At 26.5% G+C, this 23,642-nt stretch overlaps 2 protein-coding genes across 6 annotated transcripts in view; one reads left to right on the top strand and one right to left on the bottom strand.

Annotated features, from left to right (window-relative positions):
* The window catches only part of LOC103571306 (growth factor receptor-bound protein 14), a 200,799-nt gene extending 197,543 nt beyond the window's left edge, over window positions 1-3,256 (bottom strand). For both annotated transcript variants that reach the window (XM_053743145.1, XM_053743173.1), the window contains exon 1: window positions 2,974-3,256. The gene's annotated coding sequence lies outside the window, so the exon portion shown is untranslated. The remainder of the gene's footprint in view (window positions 1-2,973) is intronic.
* LOC103571244 (SET and MYND domain-containing protein DDB_G0273589) lies at window positions 1,037-20,562 on the top strand. Of its 4 annotated transcripts, none has more exons than XM_008549335.2 (10): window positions 1,037-1,183; window positions 2,095-2,473; window positions 4,908-5,049; window positions 8,147-8,271; window positions 16,140-16,347; window positions 17,951-18,072; window positions 18,216-18,605; window positions 18,952-19,153; window positions 19,783-19,998; window positions 20,190-20,562. In XM_008549335.2, exons 2-10 carry the CDS (start codon window positions 2,107-2,109, stop codon window positions 20,506-20,508), a joined length of 2,091 nt encoding a protein of 696 aa, XP_008547557.1. In that variant the 5' UTR covers window positions 1,037-1,183; window positions 2,095-2,106; the 3' UTR covers window positions 20,509-20,562. The 4 variants fall into 4 exon arrangements, with proteins under 4 accessions (XP_008547557.1, XP_008547558.1, XP_053599114.1 ...); XM_008549336.3 differs by lacking the exon at window positions 1,037-1,183 and adding an exon at window positions 1,326-1,622; XM_053743139.1 differs by lacking the exons at window positions 1,037-1,183; window positions 2,095-2,473 and adding an exon at window positions 3,447-4,439.
* Window positions 20,563-23,642: the final 3,080 nt, after the last annotated feature.

Here is a 23,642-nt window from a genome sequence, read left to right on the forward strand (position 1 = left end):
TTGACGACTATTGTGACGTTTTACCCATGTTATTTGAATCTTGATGGTTTACTTAAGGCTGGCTCCTAATCAACAAACTCACGAATTCTAGATTTTTATTAATTTATTAATTGATTATCATTACAGTAATTTTTTTCAGCTTCCGAAAAAATGCCTAAGATGATCTTTCTCGGAAGATTTTATCATTCGAGTCCCACAAATATTTAAAACTTAATTGGAAATCTAAAACCCGGATATTAGTTTAGTACTGCCGACTTTCAAGAGTTGATACACACTAAATTTTTTATTTAAAAAAAAAAAAAAGAATATGTTATTGTTTACTACCATTTTGAAAACGCCACTAAGTTTTTTTCCGATGGAAATAGGACAATTAGGTAGCATGGAATTTTTTCTTTTAAAAGTCGGGCCAATTTTGGACCAAATTGTTTTAGGTAACCAACTTGTCTTACTCTTATGTATATGTCGCCAGTAAACAATAAAAAAAAATGTTTCATCAAAATATGTCTTATATTGGATAAAAAACAATACCAATTATAAAATTTATATAGTTTCAGATAACTTTAATGAAAACATAATATGATATACCACGGCATAATTAAACAGACAATTAATTTAATTTGAGTAGCTTCTAGTGGTTTAGAATGTCCAATTCTCTCATTAGTCACACTGCATAACAGTATCAAATTTATCAAGCCAAATTTAATCCATAACGCAACATGAAATATGCACTATAATTTTCGGGTTTCCGATATTTTTTTTTTGGTTTTTTACCATTAATATTTCATGTAAGTATTAAAATCACGCAGGTGCGCCCAATTCAGTGACTTTTTGTCTGGAAGATTAAAAGTACTTAGATAAGCTTTGAAATTTTTTTACTCGACGGTTTAACGCTCAAGTTAAAGCTTTACAGGAGCACGTGAATTCGGTGTATTAGTAAATAAAAATAACTCGGATGAAAATACTTGTGTTAAAACGACGGTTCGGGTCTCCCTGCTTCTATATCCGGATTCTGTAGTTAGTGCTAAGAGAGCTTAAACATCAGTACCATCACTGTTCGGTTTTGCTCTTAAACTTAGACTTTAACTATTTTATTTTGTACGATAAAATTATCTAAACTAAATTTTTAAAAATCGTTTGATATCTTTTTTTATGTGGAATTTAAATAAATAACGGAAAGAAAATAGTAAGTCAATGGAACCAGAAAAACAAATTTTCATGTTCTATTATTACTTAATTTAATTAAAATTACTGTTTCATTTTTTTTTTTTTTTTAAATAAATAAAATTTAATTATCGCTGCCTTTGTATGCCTGTCCACAACTTCTGACGGTTTTTAATGTTTCTGTGTCCGGAATGAATAAAACTAACAGATTTATTGACATTAATTTATTAACATACAAGCGTTGTACTAATGAAAAGTCACCGCAAACTTTGTGTGACATAGGAGTAATTCAGAATAATAAAAAAAAAATGTTGGTGATTTTTATTTGAACGTTAAAATACCTAATAGTGATGGAATTATTTTTATAAAAATAAAAACTTCAGCTGATTTGCTCTCCCCTTTTTTTAATCAGCTCATTCAAATCAACACTAATTTTTTTCCATGCACGTTTTAAATTGTCGGTAAGATACAAAACTTTAATTTTTAATAATTTATTATTTAATTAAAAATTTCCCATCAGACAAGAGAAAAAGATTCGATACTTTTAATACTATGGAAATTTAAATAATTTTTGGTAATATTTAAATAATTAATTTTTATATGAGAGTTATAAAGTTTGTAATTATTTGACTTGTTATAGTAACGAACTATAAATCGGTGACATCTAAATGATTGAAATTCTCAATTCTAATGTTTAAATCCTCTCATTTGCATAGAAGGTCCTGAGGTAAAGTCATAAGGATTAGAACTCTAGACCGGAACTTCAATTAATGAGCTAAAATAATTAATTGAAAGGAAATGATGACAGTATCGTATTTATTGAATAAAATTCTGGTTAATGAAAAAGAAACCGAGTATATTTATCTGAGGAGTGCAGATAAAAATAAATATCAATTAAAACTTCATAATACTTTCGTTATGTTTCTGTTGTAGAATTGAACTATTATGGAAGAATTAAATGATATTGAGTTCTATAGAAGACTTTGTTCATCCGAGACACTCTATTCTGGCAAAAGAGGCTTTTTCAAAGACTTTACCGACACTGTATGTAACAGTGTAGAGGATTCTTGGATTGAAAATGTCTTTGGTGCATTAAACAGCGATGAAGAACGCATACGGTGTATTTTCACAGAGGGTAAAATAAAACATGTTGTAATGGGAATTCTCACACGTGTAAAACCCTTATTCAGAGACAAAGACGGTCAAGTCTCAATAAATAAAAGACTTGAAGGTTTGAAGTTCATTTCTTCAAATGATAATGAGCGAGCGCTCCTTTGTTTCAGTCAAGCCGTATTACGAGCTCCTGACACAGGTATTATTACTTTATATTACTTTACATAAAAAAAAAGTCTAGATTTTTGTCTAGAAAATCAAGGCGGCTGATATATTTTATGATACTGAAGTTAGCCGACGTCTAATATTTTTGGAATTTTTTTAAAACAATGTCTATTAACTTCAGCATCATTATATTTTATATTTTTTTATGAGATAATTAATTATTTATGTACCAATAAAAGCAAACTACATTTGAGCAAAACAATTGGACCGACTAATTGACAGATAATAAAAAACTGCGATTACAAATAATAAATTGACATATGGAAATTATAAAATAAAATAAAAGATGGAAACTACTGTGGACTGTCGATTATTTTTTTTAAAACGATTAATATTTATGTTATTGTGATGAGATATATTATGTATGTGTGTACTATTACTGTGTTGCATTAAATAGGATTATAAAAAAAATATATGTCGGATAATTTTATGTAAATTTTGAAATAAATTTGAATTTTATTAAAATTGACTCACCATTCGCTATTTTTCTTGTCGCAATGTCTTCAATGATGACAGAAAATTATTGACTTTGTCAAGGAGTCGAAGACAAAAAGACACTAAAGACTTGTTCATTTATTTTCACTATTTAAATAAAACTCACTACTAAAATAAAAGTTCACTCACAATTAAAATAAAACAACTCACGACTAAAATGAAACTTCACTTTATATTCAAACAAAACTTCACTTTTTATTAAAAAAAAATTTCACTCACTATTAAAATAAAATTTCACTTAATTACTCACTTACTGATCAACTCACTACTGCTCTACCGACTGAAAAAAAATTGAACCGAATTCTGCGATTTGATTATCGATTACACAAATTTAAATATCATGACATTCGACTTTTTATCTCGAATCGAAACTTAGAATTTTAAGTGAGAAAATGGCGGAATATTCTATGACAACAAAATTTAAACTAGAAATAGAAAAATATAATTGTTATTTGAAAAAAAAAAAAAAAACTGATGAATTAAATAGACCTTTAAAATAAAAAAAAATAAATAGAGCTGCGCTTGGAACATTTAAATATAAAAGTAGAGTAGATAGAAATGCAATAGAAACCTTTGGACAAAGAAATTCCAAGAACTCTAGCCCGCCATTTCTCCACGAAATTATCGATCGACACTTGACTTGATTTAGTCGTTAAAAATAAAATAAAACATCTTTTACTTTTATTCACTGCACTAAATACTGACTAAATCTTACTGACATATTTATTTAGTCACTATTCCGGTCAATTTTTTTTTCTACACTGATCGATCCATTGTCGTTGCCGCGCACTTTTTTTCAAACATTGTATTATAATTAAATAGTAAATTGTATCTGTCTTTAATTTAAAATTAATGTCAATATATTAATTAATAAACTCATTTAATTAATTATTTATTTAATAATAGATCAAGCAAAATTACCGGAGATGTGAACAATGGGAATGATGAAGTACTAATGAGCGTCAATGTAAAGTTGGCTAGAGCTTCATCATTTTCACGGTCTCCTATTGGTTTAAATTTTTCAAAATTGCCGAATCAAATAATTCATAATTAAATCGGCGAATTTTTCGACTACAGTGTCTTGTGGGTAATTTAAAATTAAGAGAGGTTAGTTTTACACTTCACAGTCTAGTGTAAACATTTTGGGGTCAATTTATTTAAATTCACTATTGTAATAAATAAGACATTTTTTAATTGAATTATTCAGTAAAAAAAATGTGTGCGTGATAGTAATGAAGTACGTAAATTATTCTTAGTGCGTGAGTGAAGTAAGTGAAAAAATTTTAAAAAATGATCGTGTCAATCAATAGAATGTCACGGTTTGTTTATTCGAATGAGTGTGAATGTAGCAGACATCGGACAAATTTAAAATTATAAATAAATAAAATAAATAATTAATAAAATAAATTTTAAGAAAAATGCGCATTTAAAAAATTTTTGAATTAGTAAGTGTAATTTTTATATGATAGTAAAGTTAGCTGTCTAATAATTTTTGAATATTTAAAAAAATTATAAATTATAAAAAACAAAATATTTAAAAAATTCTACTTGTAGCTTTTTTAATTTTCTACATATGCATATTTTTATTTTTGTTTTTTTGCAATTCCTTTGTTGAAAAATAAAAAATTCAAAAATATTTAACTGTCTACTAACTTCAGTTTCATTTTTTTTTTTTTTTAATTTGAAATTTTCATGGCGGGAAGTTGAAAAAAAATTGAAACTAATGATGAGAAAAATATCAGATAGTTTAAATTTTTTTTAGTGAAATCTATTAAAAATAAAACTAATTTCCTTCGCCCATAAATAATTAAAATTTTAATACAATAACAGCTCCCAGATCTTTTTTAATTCCAAAATTAAAACAAAGTATAAAATCAATAGATAATAAATAATTAAAAGAGTTAAATTTACAGGAAAAAATAAATCTACAAAAGAGGATTTAAATCTTAGTCTTGCTCTGCTTGGGCGAGCCGAAGCTTTAATGGCTTTGGGAGAATACGAGTTCGCGATTAATGACTTGAAAGCTATAGATATTGAATCACCACAAAATGTCAGGTAATACACATACATATTTAATACTTCTATATAAGCTTCTGATGAAAATGTAATCGCCTGCATATCTCGCAATTATCATACGATAGATGATAAAGCATAGACGGGAAAAATTGAAGCTGCATGGAAATAGAATATTATAAAAATCGTAATTAAATTGATCATTCCACTTCGCGGACCTATTGTTCGCTTTTATTGAACAAAAACTTGTTGGTATATTCAGTATTCGTGTGTGTACTGCGTAATGTAAACAAAGCTGTGAAGGCAGTATGACCGCTGGGAATATTATCTAAAGTTAGACGAGGCTGAAACGTAAATTTGTACTTTCGTATTTACTCTGTTATATCATTCGTAAAAATTACAAACCCGCTCGTCGATAAATTGAAGTATTTCCACTTCTTTTCCAAAGAAAATAGCAAAATCAGACGAGAACGCACCACAATTTATTTAATAAAAATATTTTTTTTTTTTTCATATGGAATTTAAATTTCAATATTTTTTTTTAGTATGAGTAACAATTTAAAAAATAAATCTTAAATTTATATCCCTGTCATTTCCATAAAAGTACGAATTTCAATATTAATATAGAGTAATTTTTTTTTTAATAATTTTAATCTGCTATTCTATAGAGGTTTAATTCTCTTGAAAAAAAAAGTAAAATATATTTGATGAAAAATGTAGCTTTGAACGAGTTAACATATATATAAATACATATATTTAAATGGATAGATTAACTGAAGATAAAATTTGCGATGGTAGTTTTTTTTTCTTAAATAAATTTAAATGATTTAAAATATCTGATACTGCGCCAATCAAAATCATCTCTATATAAAAATTTAAATTTCTTATCATTTGATAATAGCAGGTAAGCATGCAGAGCTTATAGACACGCACATCTATTGAGAATATACAAGCTAAAACAATGACTTTCCACTCACGCAAACTTTACCGGAAAAGGCAATAAAATAAAATAGACGAGACTGAGGCAAACTGGACTCGAAACAATTATTAAAATTGTACAAAATATATTAAGATAAAAGGTATTGATCAAATTCGATAGTTAATAGTTTTAGGACCGAATTTTAAAAGTTACCATACAAAAGTGAAATATTGAAGCAGTTTCGAAAGATAAATTTTATTTAGGATTAATTATATTTTATTTTTAAAAATTATAAAAAGTTTTTATTTTTGAAAAATCAAATTAACCATGAGTAGACAAATTTGGTATAAAAAGGTTTTTCAATAATACTCTACAGTTATCAAAATTATTTTCAAACATTTTGCGGTGTCAGAGCTTTATCTGTGATTTTTTTTTTTTTTTTTTTTTTGAAATTAAATGTTCGACACTTCTACACTCAAATGGAATTGAACATCACATTCATTACTGCAATTTACACATGAATTGCAAAACTTGTCCCATATATTTCTCGGATATTCTATTTCGCCGGAAATTTAAAAATCTATTTTTTTTTCAACAATCATTTTTTTTAAATACTTGAACAATTAAAAAAAAATTTTTAATTCTTGTTCTCGAATGCCGCGATTTCTTTATTATCTGAATTTTCTCAGCTCTCTCCCATAAATTATCATTTTTTTTTTTTTAACCCGAGTCGAGTCAATAGCTCGATCGGGCAAACAACGTTACTCAACAGTGAATAAAAGAAAATAATGTAAATATAAAGGGAACTTTTAAACTAAAAATAAAAATTTTGTAAACAACAGCACTGCGCACAATGCAATTTAACAAATAAATACTGCTAAAATATATCTGATATAATATTTTTTTTTAAATAAAATACACCTACCATTTCGATTGATTGAAATAAATAAATAAATAATAAAAAAAAAAAAAAAAAAAACATAAACAAATCTAAATTCATATTCCGCATTAATATTTATGTAAATAGATTATAATATTTTTGATTGAATATAAATTAAAACAACTGTTGGTTTATTATCTTCAATTAAATAGTCACGAAAGTACCTTTTTAGATGATTAATAATTACCTCAGAGTTCACAGAAAGTCGTTAGCTTTTTAATAAGAAGTTATTGACTATGCAGAGGAAGACAAAAATAAATCTTAAATTTTTGTTTATTTCAAATAGTTTACTCTTACCTCAAATAAATATTTATTAATAATGATAATAATAATAATAATAATAATAATAATAATAATAATAATAATAATAATAATAATAATAATAATAATAATAATAATAATAATAATAATAATAATAATAATAATAATAATTAAAATTATCATACCGTACACTGTAAAAATATGCGGTGTGAAGGCGCATTAAATCCGGAGTAGATGACTGTTTATTTATTTAATCTCCATATGTACCCTCCCTTCAGAGCGAAATTCACTTCGAAGGGGAGTTTATTTTAATATTTAAACTCCGAATCGAAGTGAATGCAGATTGAAATAAAATCCGAATTCACTCCCGATTTTTTCCCTTCACTCCATATTTGATCTGCGTTGACTCTAAAAATTTTTTAGATTTTATTTATAGTAAGTCGAGTCAAAAATAACTTTAAATAACAATTTTTATACATAGTTTGCGTACGTTCTAAATAAAGTTTTATTAAGCTGTAATAGACTCTTAATTTATTTTAACCAACTTTACCACTCTAATACTCCATTAGAATAGAAGTGAAGAGAGTATTCGTGCTACAGAAACATTCTTTGTCCTGTAGATTACTCTTTTACATCCGAACTTCAGTATTATTATAATAGTCTTTTATGAAATTATGTCTTCGAGATTATATATATATATATATATTGTTACTCATTACTAATGTGAAAATTATAAATTATTGTAATAGAATAAAGTACATTTGATGACAATACTTGACAAAGCAATGTACTCAGACAGAATATGTACAATATTAATTAATAACGAGGTTCATTAATAGTTTGTTCTCATCAAAGGTAGAAGTAATTTTCTAACTCCCAGAAATAATTACAATTAGTATGTGACTACTTGAATATAAAATTTGATTATTTAACTCAGTTGTTAATGTATTTATATTTTTTTTCAGTTTAATAGCATACTGATTTAATTATAGTATTAAAATTGTTATATGCAATTACAGAGAACAATTAGAACGGAAATTGCAAGAGTGTCATCGTCTATTTGAAGAGTCAAAAAAATCAATAGCCACTTGTGAATCTTCTAGTGGGATTAAAAAAAGGGAATGGAACAATAACTATCACAAACGTAAGGACATTTGTAAATTATATAATACTTGAAAAAAAAAAAAAATTTTATTTAGAAATTCAAGTCTGAAAAAATTGGAAAACCTTCTATATTCATTTCTTTTAAATTTACGATTTTCAAATGACAACCACTTTTGTATGAGAAATTTATTGTTTTTCTAATAGAAAAATTTTTCAAATTCTTCATTCAGACCAAATAGGTTAAAACTACATTTTTATAAAATTTATATTGACTTACTTAGGCGTCATTGCTCTGAATAAGTTGATTGAAGTTCAAGATTTCAAAAATTTTTCATTTCATAATTTTTTTAATCGAAAAATTGAAAACTAAATATTTTAAGCTTGTAAAATTTATTTTTTAATGTACTAATAATTTTTCGTTGTCATCCATTTTAAAATTCCTAGAAAGTCTTAGAGAAACTTCTTGATCCTTTAATTTTTTTCACACCCAATTTTATCTTAATTCACCCGAAAAACCATTAGAACTTTCAAGTTTTTTAAACTTTTATAGTCAGTATAGTTTTTGTATAGTATAAATAGGCTATGTATCTAGTACTGTCGGAAAAAGTGACAGAAAGTTTTATAGATTGAAATAAGACCAAAAAGCATAAAAATTTTCGCCACAGGGCTTTAGCTTTCAAAATAATATTTATAACTGTTAAGTAAAAATGGTCATATAATTTTTCAAAATTATTATTAATTTCATTGCTTATTTTTTAAAAATTTTAAACAAAGTATGTGATTATATGTTTACTCAAATCAAACATCTACTCGGTATCTAAGATGAAAAATAAATATTAAATGAAATAATTAATTGGAAATATTATTTCTTCCACTAAATTGAAGTTATTGTCAGCCAGCAAAGGGCGAGTGCGAATAAGAGAATTTGAATACTATTTGAATTGCTAAAATACTCTTGGTCTTTTACGGCACTATTTTCACACACGCAAAAGTGGACAGCATAGAATAATGGTCTTCACGCCCGAAATTCACGGAAAACAAAAAAATAAAATTCTCGACATATCAATTGCTCACAAGAATCAATAACTTTAAAACTTTGTTTCCATTAACGAAAAGCTAGAGCTGTTGAAAATTTAAATAGAAAAATTGTAAATTAAAATTTATATTGACGCAAACGGTCAGTGGATATTGAATCTTTTATGAAGCCACGAGCGTCAATGAAATACTAAATTCGATATATTTGACTTTTTTTTTAAATTAATAATAACGATAAAGGTAAAAAAATTATACATTTTTTATTTTTATTTTCATTGTCAAAATTCAAAATTTGATAATCAAAAATAAAAATTTATAATCAATCCAATATTATTATTTCTATATTCAGAATTATTTTCCAGATTTAATAAATTATTTTTTTTCTTAATTTTCGTATATGTGAAAACTTACTATTCTTTGAGAAAAAAAAAAATGTATACCAAATTATTGACGTGGTCCGTTTTGCTCACCCTTGTCCTAAATATAGACAGTAGATAAGTGGATTATCCATGTAAGATTCGCATCAAAGTGTTAGATACTTTGGTATCAAACCATCAAAGTCTTGATAACCCGGGGGTTAATTCACCCACTGTGTTACCGTACTAATGGCCCCTTTGAGCTCAACAACAGTAAATTATAGGACACTATGCAGGATAAGATGTATACAGTAATGGTTTCTTATAAAATCTTATCACAAAATATTATCTAATGAATCACACAGGAATTGTGAATATCGAAAATTTTTAATGAAAACCGTTTATCCTTTTTGTGATTTTATAAATGATTGAATAATGCAACACAATATTATTGATGTTCTCATATTAATTTTAATGTGAAAAATAAAATAATTTCATAATTAATAATTTTACATGAAAAATATCAAAGGAAATGATGGAGAGTCTAGAAAATATATTTATTACTAAATTTTTTCCTTCAATTTATTTTAAATTTTTTCGCGCTCAGCAGATGTTGCTGGAAAATTTTAGCCCTATCGAGTTGAGTGACGCAACCAACGTAATCTTTCTGTCGATATATTGAAACGACAAAAAAATTGAAAAAATTTTTAAATAACTAAAAATTTCTTGTGACGTCGATCGAGTCCGATTGTTTTCAAAATATAGAATAGAGTTAACCGGATGGAAAGATATAGTTAACACTTTATATACGGTTAAATAATTTTATTTCGGATTTAATGAAAATGTATAAATATCACAATAATGTAAATTCATAAATATGTTTTTAATACTCGAATAATATTTTTTTTTATTATGAGTACATACAGGGGCAAAAATTTTTTATCGAATGTTTGCTCAGAATGAGTGCAAATATAAGTTTAATTCGAATCCTCAATTCAATTTAAACCGATAAAAAGAATTTCATCGAGTACTGTACATAGATATATTTTTTTATACTCTTTTTATTATATATTACTTCAAAGGACCATGAAAATGCGCATATAAATTTTTTTTTTATTTTCTATTGAAACTGATATTTTTGTCGGACATTTCAGTTTTATTTTCAATTCCAATAAACATGTTCAATAAAATATGTCATTGTTATTATTATTATTATCGGTTACTTTTTTTCATTTTACAGAAAGGTATAACTATTGATATTTCCAAGAGATTAAAAATTTTCAAAATCTATGAAAAGCCAAAATAAAATTTGAAATCATCAAACAAATGAATACTAATGTTTTTTTAAGTCGTAGAAAAATGATTACTTTAGACAAAAAAAATGATTTTTCAATAAAAAAAAAATCTCAAAATAATCAGTGTAAAAAAAAATTAACTCTCCGAAATTTGGGTGTTAATGAATTTTCAAACTGAACTAAGAAGTTTTCCGATAACTCTTAATTTTTTTTGAAACATTTCATTGAAAATATTCCGAATAAACTACTCAGCTTATGTATTTTATTATTATTATTAAGCAGAATAATTAGTTATTTATATTTTCAAGTAAAATTTCATCAATTCAGTGAATAAATTACCGAATAATTACTTTGAAATTTATTTCTAATAATTAAATTTCTGAATTCATTTCCCGTCATAATTTTGCACTCCAACTTTTTTCAAAAAATAAAATATACTAGTAGTTTTTTAAATTATACAAGTACTAGCTTGTCCAAGTGATTTTAAAATAGTAATGCAATTAAATAATAAGGTTGTCATGTAATTAATCTAATAAAAACGGGGAAATAAAAATAATACTCGGTGTACAATTACTCGAAGTCAAATTCAAATGTATACATGCAAATAGCAATGAACCCCATATTCGATCTACATTGTATTAATTCAAGCCGTATATCTACACATCCATCTACTGTGAAATCAATATATTACGAATAATATACTGTTATCATACAGTGTATGATGTTATCTAAAATACCATAGTGATCGAAGCCATTATAATATATAACTATCATATATCTCAACAATAAGCTCTCATATTTACAAAAAGAAAAAAAATACGAACTAATGTTCTATTAAATTTAATTAAATACCAAAACTTGATAATTTTCTTATAAAATTATCATACGCCCTCGTAATTTAGTCAATAAAATTATTAAAACACAATTAATTAAAACTTTAGTACAGTAAAGTTTATTTATTACTTAAAAAAAAAAAAAAGAAATTTAATTACAAAGATGATGGAATACTGGTTCAGACGAAAATTCAAAAACTTTTATTTAAATTATTTATTTGTTCAACTTTATACCAAAAAAAAAACATGGTACGTTGAAGATATTTATTATGTTTCCACAATTTCAAAGTATCAAGTTGTTAAAAAAATTTATACCAACTATAAAGACTAGAATAATCGATTCTTATCACGTATACATAAAGAACCGGAGCAATCGATTTTACGTTAGACAAAAGCCTGGTAGAGTTAACGCAACTCACGACTTATTTACATTCATCACGAGATATATAAATTATATGTTGATAAATTCAACTATTCTGCAAAATGCGCTGTTGAAAATTTCTATTGAAAAAAAAAATAATATGCAAGCGAAGGAAAAACTTGTGTCTGTAAAGCTAATGATGGAAGTCAAATTTTTTAAAATTTAGCATGTGGGGTCTCGGGTCTAACTAATGTACCAAAGTCACGGTAGGGGGTCACGTTTTAAAAAAATATAAATTTTATCAAAGCAATTAATAATATTGTGGGCTTTATCTTTTAATTTCGTGATAATAATGATAATAATAATGAAAAGAAATAAAATATGTAACTTTCTTGCGAACGGAAGTTTAGTGCCAGGTAGTAACTCATCCTCGGGAGTTGGGGGTCAAATATTAATACAGTCGGGTTGCTCTAATAGACAAACAAAAATGTCGAGGAACCTAAACTTGACAGTTACAAACTACTCGGAATGTTTTATGCACAAGAACAATAAAATGTATCAGTATTATATGAAATCATGCAGATGATCAAATAGATTGAAAAGAGCCATGGGGGTTGTCAAAAATATTTATATTTTTTGGCAGTGATTATCTTATTAATTATTTTGAACTTTAATTGGTATAAGAAGTAACTAATTAAAGGAGCTAGAGAATATACGGGAGGACAGTAAAAGAGGCAAACGGGGAAGTGGCCATTGATAGTTTGTTGATATTCAAAAGGTCAAGTTAAATTTGCATAACAAACTCTGTGGTTTGTGTGAAAAATATTTATTTCGTGAAATGTGAGGAACTAAATATAGATAAAGTCCTAGCAAATAAAGACTTTAGGAAAAAATTCACTTTTTGGGCCAGAGTGCACTGAATTTTTAATTTTTTGCTTGAATTTATAAAAAATTAGACAAATTCTGTTTCCATTGCAAATTTTCTTTTATTTTTAGACAAAATGACACCTCAAAAAAATCAAAAAAATTTTCAAAATATTTTTAACGAAATTTAAATAAGTCGACATACTTGTAAATTTTCAAAAATAAAAGCATCAAACAAAATACTATTTAAAATAAATTACCTTTCCCAAAACTTCGAGTTACCTCATTTTTAGCTCACCCTCCCTGACATATATGAGCTATTTATTATACATTCCTCTGTATATATCTATATCACTTAAGAACTTTATCATGGAGCATTCAGTTTCATATTTAATAATAACAATAAGTATGGTCTAAATATAAGCTGATTAATGATACAAACAAACTTTATGTTAATTTAATTTCCAAAAAATACATAAATAATATCAGCAAGGGTAAAGTTTGTTCTTTGTTCCATTTCTATGAAAAGTTTAATCGACGAGGTTTGTTTAATTATTCTACTAATAAATATGTTTACATTGAAATATACATATCTACTTAATCACCCACAGAATTTAAATTTTATTTAAGACAATTCAGTAGAATTCATTTTATAAATTGCATTTAATTAAAATTTTGTAATATTTCGCTCACTAAATTTTTTTTTTTATTGAATATAATTCGTTGTCGTAATGTTCTCTGAATAATACAAGAGTAAAATGTATATGAGGATTAAAGAGACACAAAAATATTCACAATAAAATTTATTCTTCAATGAATTTCGAGATTAAATAATTTAGTTCTTGCAGATCTCATTAGATTTACGTAAATTGAGGGTCAAAGTGATAAAATGCTCCGTCGACCCTTGGAACCCAACTAATGTATTCGGTTTTAATGTACGAAAACAGAACAGTTAAGTACATTTAGAAAAAAAAGTACGGAATGCTTCAGATAAAGGAATTTTGAGAAAGATTTTTAATTAGGACTTAAGATCGGGTAAGACATAAAATTTAATGTAAACAATATGATCTAAAAGGGTAGAAGTTGCATTTGTAGTCACTGCTCTATTTTTGGACATTTGATACATTATGTTAATTAATGGAAAAGTATAGAATAAAATTTCCGCTGTAACAACCCCAACTAGCACAGAGACAACTTTGAGATGTCCTTTAACGGAACATGACAAATTTTATTTCGTCTCAAAGCCAAGTTTCCTTAAATAAATAAGACTTGCAGATGTAGGTCCTTGGAGTCATAGAAAATTTGTGTACTTTATCCCGTCTTAAAACAGTCATTTAAGTTAAAAAATCGTTTAAATGACTTATTTTACAATTATTTGTAATTTATTTTTTTCGTCATTTGTGTCAAGTGTTGTAAACAAATGCATGTAAAAAATTAATTATGTCAATGCGTAATTTACAAATTATTTTATTTGAATTTTTCACGTGTCCAAAACTGATCCTTAAGTAGCCAATTGGTATTTCTACTCTACAAGCCAATTTAATAAATTTTTGCTTTTCATTGTTTTTCTTTGATGGAGATTGGGGTAGAAAAACTATGTGTGGACAATACTCTTTCTCTTGATATTTGATACTTTGTTTTAATTAATGAAAAAGTATAAAATAACATTTTCATTGTAATAGTGGAATAAAAATATCTTCGAACGCATGGAAAAAATTAATTATGCATTAAAAATTAATCGATAAAAAATTCAAAGTATTTTGGAAAAAAAAAAATTAATAAAATTTATGAATGCCCATTTCATTGAATTTTACCAGCCCTGACCTAGATTCATGTAAATGTTATAGTCTCAGAATAAAACATAAATCATTTATTTTATTGTATCACGTAGGAATTTTTTACAACTTAAATAGAATAACAGCCATCGGATAAGTTTTGCGGCATTAAATGACTTTCTGAGCTTAAAAAGAAAAATGAGATATATTTATATTATGACATGACATTTATTATCAATTTCATGGTGCAACATACATAGAATGTAAAAATATCTAAGATGTACGAGTCGAAAATACGGGAATATTTTATTCTATCTGTAATCTGATCCAGACTTAATTTAAATTTTTAAAAGTAATTTCATCTTTCACATTTACTAGTAAAAAGCCCTGTAATAATTAACGTAAATAATTAAAGAGCATATCGAAGTAAAATGAGTAGACGCTTACATTTGAAGCAAATGAGGGAATTATTAAAAATAAAAGTGAATTTACCTCCCAAATTGGAATGATAGTTGAATATTCATACTTTTATACCCTATATTTATCAAACCCACATCTATCACTTACATATGCTGAATATTTACTGAAAATTTGAATAATAAAATATGGGATTACGTTGATAGGTGTCGATCACATCATTTCAATTTTCTTTCATATTTGACGCGAGAAAAATTTCAAGTTAAATAAAATTGTAAAATATTTCTTTGTTACGCCGACAGTGAGCTTTAAGACAAACTTTTTTTTTTATTCTCTTACAAAGTGAATGCAAAAAAATTACTTTTTTTTTTTAATTAAAAGTAAATATTACGGATAAAATAGAGTAAAAAAAAAGACGAGTGTTTGTAAATGTACAACATTTTTAGATCTCAAAGATAACTTAAGTGCACCTTAGTCTTTTATATCAATTTATAAACATATATATATATATATATATTGGTACAATTTTCAAGGCAGTAAAACGTTAAAAGCAATGCCGTTAAAACTAAGTCAACTATAAATTTCTTTGATATATTTAATATCGTTTTTTTTTTTTTCATAATAACATAAAAATTAATTAAATAAATGTTTATTCATATCTAGTAATAATTACGATGTTGACTTATTCAATCAAACTAATAATTTAAGCATGAAAAATTTTTGTACCAACGTGCGACCATTTGACAAAAATAAAAAAAAATACAAAATATAAATGTTACTTCTTCTGTCATGATGAATAAAATTTTTTTTTGAAACAATAATTCATACAAAACTTTATAAATTTGTATTCAGTTTTCCTTTAGCAAAAACTTGGCGTTACTGTATAAAATAGTAATTTCTTAAATTTTATTCTTAGTGTGTACTCGAAAGTTGAGAAATTTAACATAATTATTTGTTTCTCTTTTTATAAAGCCGTTTCTCCAGAGGTAACTGGAGGTTTACATCCGTTGCTACCGGGCATTTCGAAGCTTGTAGAAATTCAAGAGACTACAGAAGCAGGCAAGCACGCGGTTGCCGCTGAGGATGTTCAAATTGGAAATGTATTAGCGTGCGAAACGCCTCTGGCATCATGTCTTCTCCCCGAGTATTACGGTACACATTGTCATCATTGTTTTGTAAGGCAAGTTATTTTATATCTTTTATAATCCACGATTCTCTTATTCTTTGCTGTCTATCATACAAATCTCAATATCCATTTATATTCCCGTCAAAAGACAATTGATCTTTCATCCTTTAGTCCAAGCGCGCTCGCATAAACCTATTAGTAGACAGCAAAAAATTAATCCTCTATTTTATAGAGACGTGGTGGTCATCAAAATGACTTTTTATCTGCATCAAACATGTAAATTTATAATCGACAAAAAAAAAATAAATTGTCACTAGCACGTTATCGTTGTAACCCACATTAGCGTCAGCAAACTCGAGTAAGAGGATGCAAAAAAAATTTGCTGTCGATAGAAAATTCAAATTTAAGATTTATTGGTGTCACGGCTAAGTATCACACGAAAAATATCACTACGACTAATTATCACTTATCAGAATATCATACGTCTGAATTTCGCAGCGTGTCAATATGAGCAAAAATATTAGATTGCGATACATGAGCAAGTGACAATTAGTATGATAATTTATTGTATGAAATTTTGGCAATTAAATTTTTTTTATGTGACATTTAGATGTGTAACCGACTTGATATTATGATTTTATATCTCTGCACTAAGCACAGTTTTAGTTAAATAAAAAAATTGTTAATTAATAGCTGATTGATTACCGGAACTAGAAAAATTTCAATTGATCTAAAGCTAATGAAAATATTCCTGGGAAAATTATAATTAAAAATGTTGAAATTTTTCTTTCAATAGAGTAATTATTAACTTAAGATTGGCTGTCCGTTGATTAATTGTGTGTTTAATTTTTTTTCTTTTTTTTTTTTTTTACCGAAGATACTTCAATACAATTTAATAAATATTTCATATACAATTTAATAAATTCTACAATAATAATTATACTTTTTTTAGTAAAGTTCAATTATCATAGTATTTACTTACTAAAGTTTTCATAATTGCTGAAGTCTGTTAAGTAAATCCATGAATAGATTAAAGGACTTTGTGAGTTTAGTGTAAACTACGTAAATTATAGACATAAGCGGAAGGTGTAGAAGAAAAAAATTTACTTTTTCAATCTTACACTAAATTTATTTAGTGAAAATTTTTTTTATCTTTATCAAAAAAAAAAAAAACAAATTTAAAAGATAAACCCGCGCTTTTCAAATTTCTAGATAATAATTTTCGATTTTAAGTTAAATTAAAAATCTATACATATATATTTTTTTTTATACTTAACATAAAAAAAGTCTTCTTATTAAAATTTTAATGATATTTGTTGCTAACAAAAAATAAATTTGTCAATAAGTCACTCAATTGCAGAAAAAAATATTTTTTCGCAGTAAAATCTGTTATTGTAACAAAAGATTATCCTGAAAATACTTTATAACTTCTTAGCACATATCTATATATATACAGAATTGTATGTAACAAGTGCTTCAAACTTCATGATAAGTGAGTAATTTAATGTTAAATTCTGTTGAACGAACTTTCAACATTTTACATTTTGATGTGAAATAGAATATTCAAATATCTTTCATGTCTTTCAAATTTAAAAACTTTTGACATATTTTCATTATTACTATTTTTTAATTTTTTTTTTTTTCCATTGCATTGCAGGTTAAGAGCCCCAGTCGGTTGCTCAGTATGTAGCAGTGTAGCTTTTTGCGGTCGAAACTGTCGAGACGAAGCTTTAAAAACGTACCATAAATATGAATGTAAAATCCTCGTTCTACTTATCGGTAAATAAATTATTAAAGATATATATAATACTGCTCAGAAACCTTGCTTCTATGAATTTATTATAATATCTCGAGTGTATGTTTTCTTTAAAAAATACAAATAAGTAACAAAAATTTTAAAAAAGTAAGAAATTTTTTTTCAGGATCAGGAATGAGCATTCTGAGTATGTTAGCATTACGAATGGTTACTCAAGTAGGGCTGCAAGGCTGTTTGCGTCTGTACCAACGGATTAATGAAAAAGACAGCAATAATAATAATAATAAAAATTTATCAAAAAGCCAAGTCAGCATGAGCAAGTCATCAAAACGACGACTTAGAAAAAAAAAGCTAAAGGAAAATTATTCGTTGTCTTCATCTAATTCTGTTTCTCTGGACAAAGAAGGCTTGGATAATGACGTGGATGACCGAGCGTACGATTTGGTCACTTTGAAATCCAAAAGGTCGAATATTGATTTTTTTGAGCGTACACTCATGGCGATATTTATTATTAAATGTCTCCAGGAAGTTTACTTTTTAGAAAATATATCTCACGGTATTTATTATTTATTTATATTTTAAATTAATGTTCACTTAAGTTTATATATATATATATATATATATACTTTTTTTAATGGTCTAAATGTGGAACTCATCCAATTCTGGTCGACAAAATATTTCATAGTAACTCCAGGGGTTAAAATTTTTTTTGATCGATTGACTCAACGAGTTGAATACTAAAAAAAAAAATTTGTTACAAAATTTTGGTAAAGTTTGATTTTGCAATCGAACTTTAGTAACATTAAAAAATAAAAATGTTGGGGTAGTTTTTTTTAATACTCAACCTGCTGAATTAAAGAAATGATTTAAAAAAAATTTCTTAATATTAAAATTGACAATAGATTCACCAACAGAAGAAGAAATAGCTGTAGGAACAGTTTTACTGCGAAACCTTCAATTACTACAATTTAATGCCCACGAAATTTTCGAAACACGTGTTAGTAACGAGCATCGATTCCGTGGCAGCAAAACAGTTTATCTAGGGGTTGCAATTTACCCAGGAGTTGCCCGTTTCAATCACGATTGTTACCCAGCCGTAACTAGGTAACTATTTTAAATTCAACGTTTACTAATTAGATGTTGTTACAATGAGCATTTTCGACTCTATATCTCTTACTGTTTCTAACTCTGAATGAACACATTTATTTACTTCTTTATTGTATGCCTGCTATTCTAAAAAATTAAATTTAAATCTTAATAAAAGGTGAACTGAAAAATAATGTTGGAATAATTAGCAGTCAGAGTTTATTTTAATTTAATTGTTAAAGCTCAGTAACAACCTTATTAATTGTGTTTACATTTTTTTTCATTTCCATTCATTAAAAACTGATTTTTTTTTGTCCTTAGTAAATTAAAACAAAACATAAAAATTGTAATAAAATAGAAAAATTTTTTCTTGCAAAATTAAATAAAAATTCTATTAATTAATTAATTAATTAATTATAATTTTATTAAATCACATTCTCTTTGTAATTCATATTATTCTCCAATAAATTAAAGTAATTAATTAAAATATTTAAGCTTTAAAGTCTTTGATATTTTAAAATAAACTGCCATATAAATTTAACGTCAAAATAATGAATAACTAATTTCCTCATATTTTTTTTTTTAAATTTAATTAAAATATTTTTTAATATAAAAAATAAATTTCCTGCATTGTATTCACTAAACAGATATTTTAGCGGCCGTGATATTATTATAAGAGCAACCCGAACTTTAACAAAAGGACAAGTTATTGCCGAAAATTACGGTCCGATATTTACAAAGAGAAACTTGAAGGAGCGTCAACGATCCCTTGAAGGACGATACTGGTTTAAATGCACCTGCGATGCATGTAAGGAGGATTGGCCAAAGTTTGAGGTCTTGATTAATTGTACGCCCAGAATTAGGTAAATATAATCTATTTGTGTACTAAAACAGAGTACGTCGAATATTGTTAACTATCGTCTCATTACCGGGTTCCAGTATTTCCATGTACATACACCAATTTATTTAAGTAGCAATAATAATAATAATAATAATATTAATAATAATAATAATACTAATTAGGTATATATCAATTAATGGGTAATACTTTAAGGTGTACGACGGAAAACTGCGAGGGATTACTGCCTCAAGCAAGTCAACTAGATAATTTAGTAAAGTGTACGCGTTGTAGAAAAAAAATAAATCTTAAATCCCGTATAATGAGCTTAAGTCGTTGTGAAGAGAACTACACTCAAGGACTAACAAGTATGGAGCAAGAAAATTCAGCGGAAGCTATTGATAAAATTGCTGAGGCACTTGAGGAATTTCATAAAATAGCATCGCCTCCTCATCGTGAAACGCATTTGGCTGAAATTGCTTTAGCGGCTTGTATGGCTGATTCGGGAAATCGATGGAGACCGACATTTGCTTAAATATAATGAACAATAAATATATTACACTGCATTTTATTTAATAAATTATTTATGCTAATGAACCACTGGTATTTATTTTTTAACCCGGTGAACTTTTAAACCCAGATGATTTAATTTTTTTTTGTATGGAAAATTTATTTTTAAATAAAATTGAGATGTGGAATAAATTTTAAAAAATTAAATCGTGATAGAGGAAGTTTTTTTTTTTTTAATTATTGCAAGTGAATATTAATAATTAATAATTATTATTCAAATTTTTTTTTTAAATTCGCGCCATTAAAATTTTTTTTAAAGCTGTAGCGTAATGCATTTTAGAATGCAACCTTATTAATTATTATTATTACTTGCGCGGTAAATTTGAATATTTGAAAAATAAATTATTAGAAATCAGAAAACTAAAAATCATCCGTCAAAATAAAATGGCGGTAGAATATGACAGAAAAATATTTAAAACATTAAAAAAAAAAACACTTGAGTGTTTGAACAAACCTTGGCGGAGAAATAATATGCAGAAGGGCGTCCTTATACACTTGGAGATTTAATTTAAATTGCTCCAAGTGTATTGCAGCTAAAAAACATCACTTGACTGCTATTTTTCATCAGACGATGCCAGATGATTTTGCTCAGGAACTTGGAAGCTATCAGCATCAGCAACTCGCAACACTACACTAGCACTGAACACTCAACACTTAACGACACCACAGACACTTTTCACAATTTAAATTTTACAAACAATGCATTTTTTAAGTAAACAATCACTATGAGCAATTTTATGGATGATTCCGCGAATTAACTGCAATACTGTTTCAATTCAAACGTAAAGAAGAATCTGGGCTACTACAGCCGTTGTCGATGATACTGACTGCCGCTATTGGACCGCCAGTTGATACAAAACAATCGATTTTGCAATCATTCGATTACCCCCACTTTAGCAAAAATTTTAACATGAATACAGCAACACATAGTAGCGCCATTTTGGCGCGAAATTTCAAAATTGAAATTTAATAGTTTTACTAAAATTTGTGTCAATAATTATATTAATTAGACTAAAAATTATACTAGAAATTTTTTATTTTCATCATTAATTTATTAATTGTTTTTATTATTTGCGCGGTAAATTTAAATATTGAAAAAGTAACTTATTAAAAATAGGAGAAAATTCGCAACAGCTGCTCGCAGTAAATTTCGGAATGCGCTCTAATAAAAATAAAAAAATAATTAAAGTAGTTTTTTAGTCAAATCATTAATCGATAGTTGGTATGATGCCATAAATTTTTTTTTTTTATTTTTGTCAACTTTTTCTTGCTTTCTATTTGCAAACTAAAAATAAATGATGCGACTGGCCGCGAATAAATAATAGATCAGGTAAAACTCAGCAATTAAATTCACTTTAGAATAAATTTGATAATAAAAAATATTGGAATCAAATAAAGTGAAGGAATAAATCGAAAGGTAAAAAATAAGTAGAATAATTATTTTTACAATTTTTTTGTTGTATTTATTTTTTATAATGCACATGTTTCGTGAAAAAATTATATTCCATATGAAATTATTATTAAATATTATTAAAGAGCTTTCAAATATTAGTACAAAATTTTTTTACTGAGCAGTCGATGGCCGACTATATCTATTTTACAAACACTTAACTGGGATATTGAGTAGTAAAGTGGTTCAGTCAATACAAAAAAACCACATAAGCGTTTTTAGTTATAGCCCGCAAACATCTCACCAGCCCGTCGATCTTTCAACCATGGCAGGTTTTTTCTTTCAACTAAAAAATTTAACAAAAAAAAAAAAAAATGCTCATCAGTTAATTTACTTTCAAAATTACCAACGGTACCTGACATTTATTAAATAATTAATCGAGCAAGAAAACTCGTCTTTTAATCATCAATTTTAAGTCAATTACTGATCCTTCATTTAAATGCCTGTAATTTTGAGTTACTTATTTTATTTTATTTTTATTACAAAGATACAAAAAGTCAAGGGCATTGTTTTTTTTTTAAATCATGTTTTTCCCACACTCATTAGTTCATAAATAAAAGCTGTTGCAAAAAATTAATGAGTGTTTAAGGGCAATCTTAGACAGTACTTTCCACTTTTTGAAAATTTTCAGTGACTCTGCCAGAACGGTATGAAAATTTTATTAATTAATTTAAAAAAAAAAGACAACGCAGTTGTAATCTCGCCGATAGATTTTTGAAAAAATTATTCGTTGTTGTCATCAATTAGAAGTCAAATAAAATTTGGAAAATAAATTTCAGTTAAATCTTAATGTCAATTTTATGATTCAAATTTTCAAATTTTTTACGCTGAAATTTATGTACCAAATTTCGATTGACTTCAAATTGATGATAACTTTAATTTTTTTTAAATCTATAAATTGCAACTGCGCTGTCCTTTTTTCAATTTTTTTTTTAATTAACTAATAAAATTTTAATCCGGTGATGACAGTCGTCATTGAAAATTTAAAAAAGTGGGGACTGTTGACTAAGATCACCCTCAAGTGAAAAAGAAACGAGAGAAATCGACGCCCAACAAAGCGACGTGTTTTTGTCAAAAAAAAAATGAATTTAACTCTCGTTTCTTCTTGATCGTAATTTTTTTAATCAATTATTTTTAAACATCACACCTCGGGTATCGACATATTTAAAATCGTCCATTTATATTTAAAAATATAACTCAGAATTTTCGGAGTAGAGCCGCTTGTAACCCTAGGAATTCGATCGGGCTAATTTCTGGCTCATTTATTATTTATCAATAAATTATTCATTTAAATCCTCGTGTTTTCCCTACTTTCGATCATTAATAATCAATCATCAATTGTCAATACCATCTATTTCAGTCAACACATGCATTGTACTTTTTAGCAGCCGGTATTACATGATTTTTTTTTCTTATTTTCAATACTCATTGATTTAACACGATTATTGTTTACATAAACTTCATTATTTTATAATAATTAGTCCTTGCACCCTGCAAGCTTACAAAAGTTTTTTTTTTATTAATATTTTCATTTAGTTTTTTTTTTCTACGGTGCATTTTAACGCGCGGTTTCGTTCATTTTAAAATCAATTGTACGAGTATACAATCAGTACTTGATAAAAAAAAAAATTTAATCAATCGATTTACAT

The sequence above is a fragment of the Microplitis demolitor genome, chromosome 1 (genome assembly GCF_026212275.2).
Source record: "Microplitis demolitor isolate Queensland-Clemson2020A chromosome 1, iyMicDemo2.1a, whole genome shotgun sequence".
In the NCBI taxonomy this organism is placed as follows: Eukaryota; Metazoa; Arthropoda; class Insecta; order Hymenoptera; family Braconidae; genus Microplitis; species Microplitis demolitor.

Excerpts from the sequence above, each read along its gene's own strand:
- LOC103571244 (XM_008549335.2), top strand. The coding sequence starts at position 2,107 with ATGGAAGAATTAAATGATATTGAGTTCTATAGAAGACTTTGTTCATCC. Across the intron at positions 2,474-4,907 it reads ATTACGAGCTCCTGACACAG|GAAAAAATAAATCTACAAAA; the intron begins GTATTATTACTT and ends TTAAATTTACAG. Across the intron at positions 18,073-18,215 it reads AATCCTCGTTCTACTTATCG|GATCAGGAATGAGCATTCTG; the intron begins GTAAATAAATTA and ends ATTTTTTTTCAG.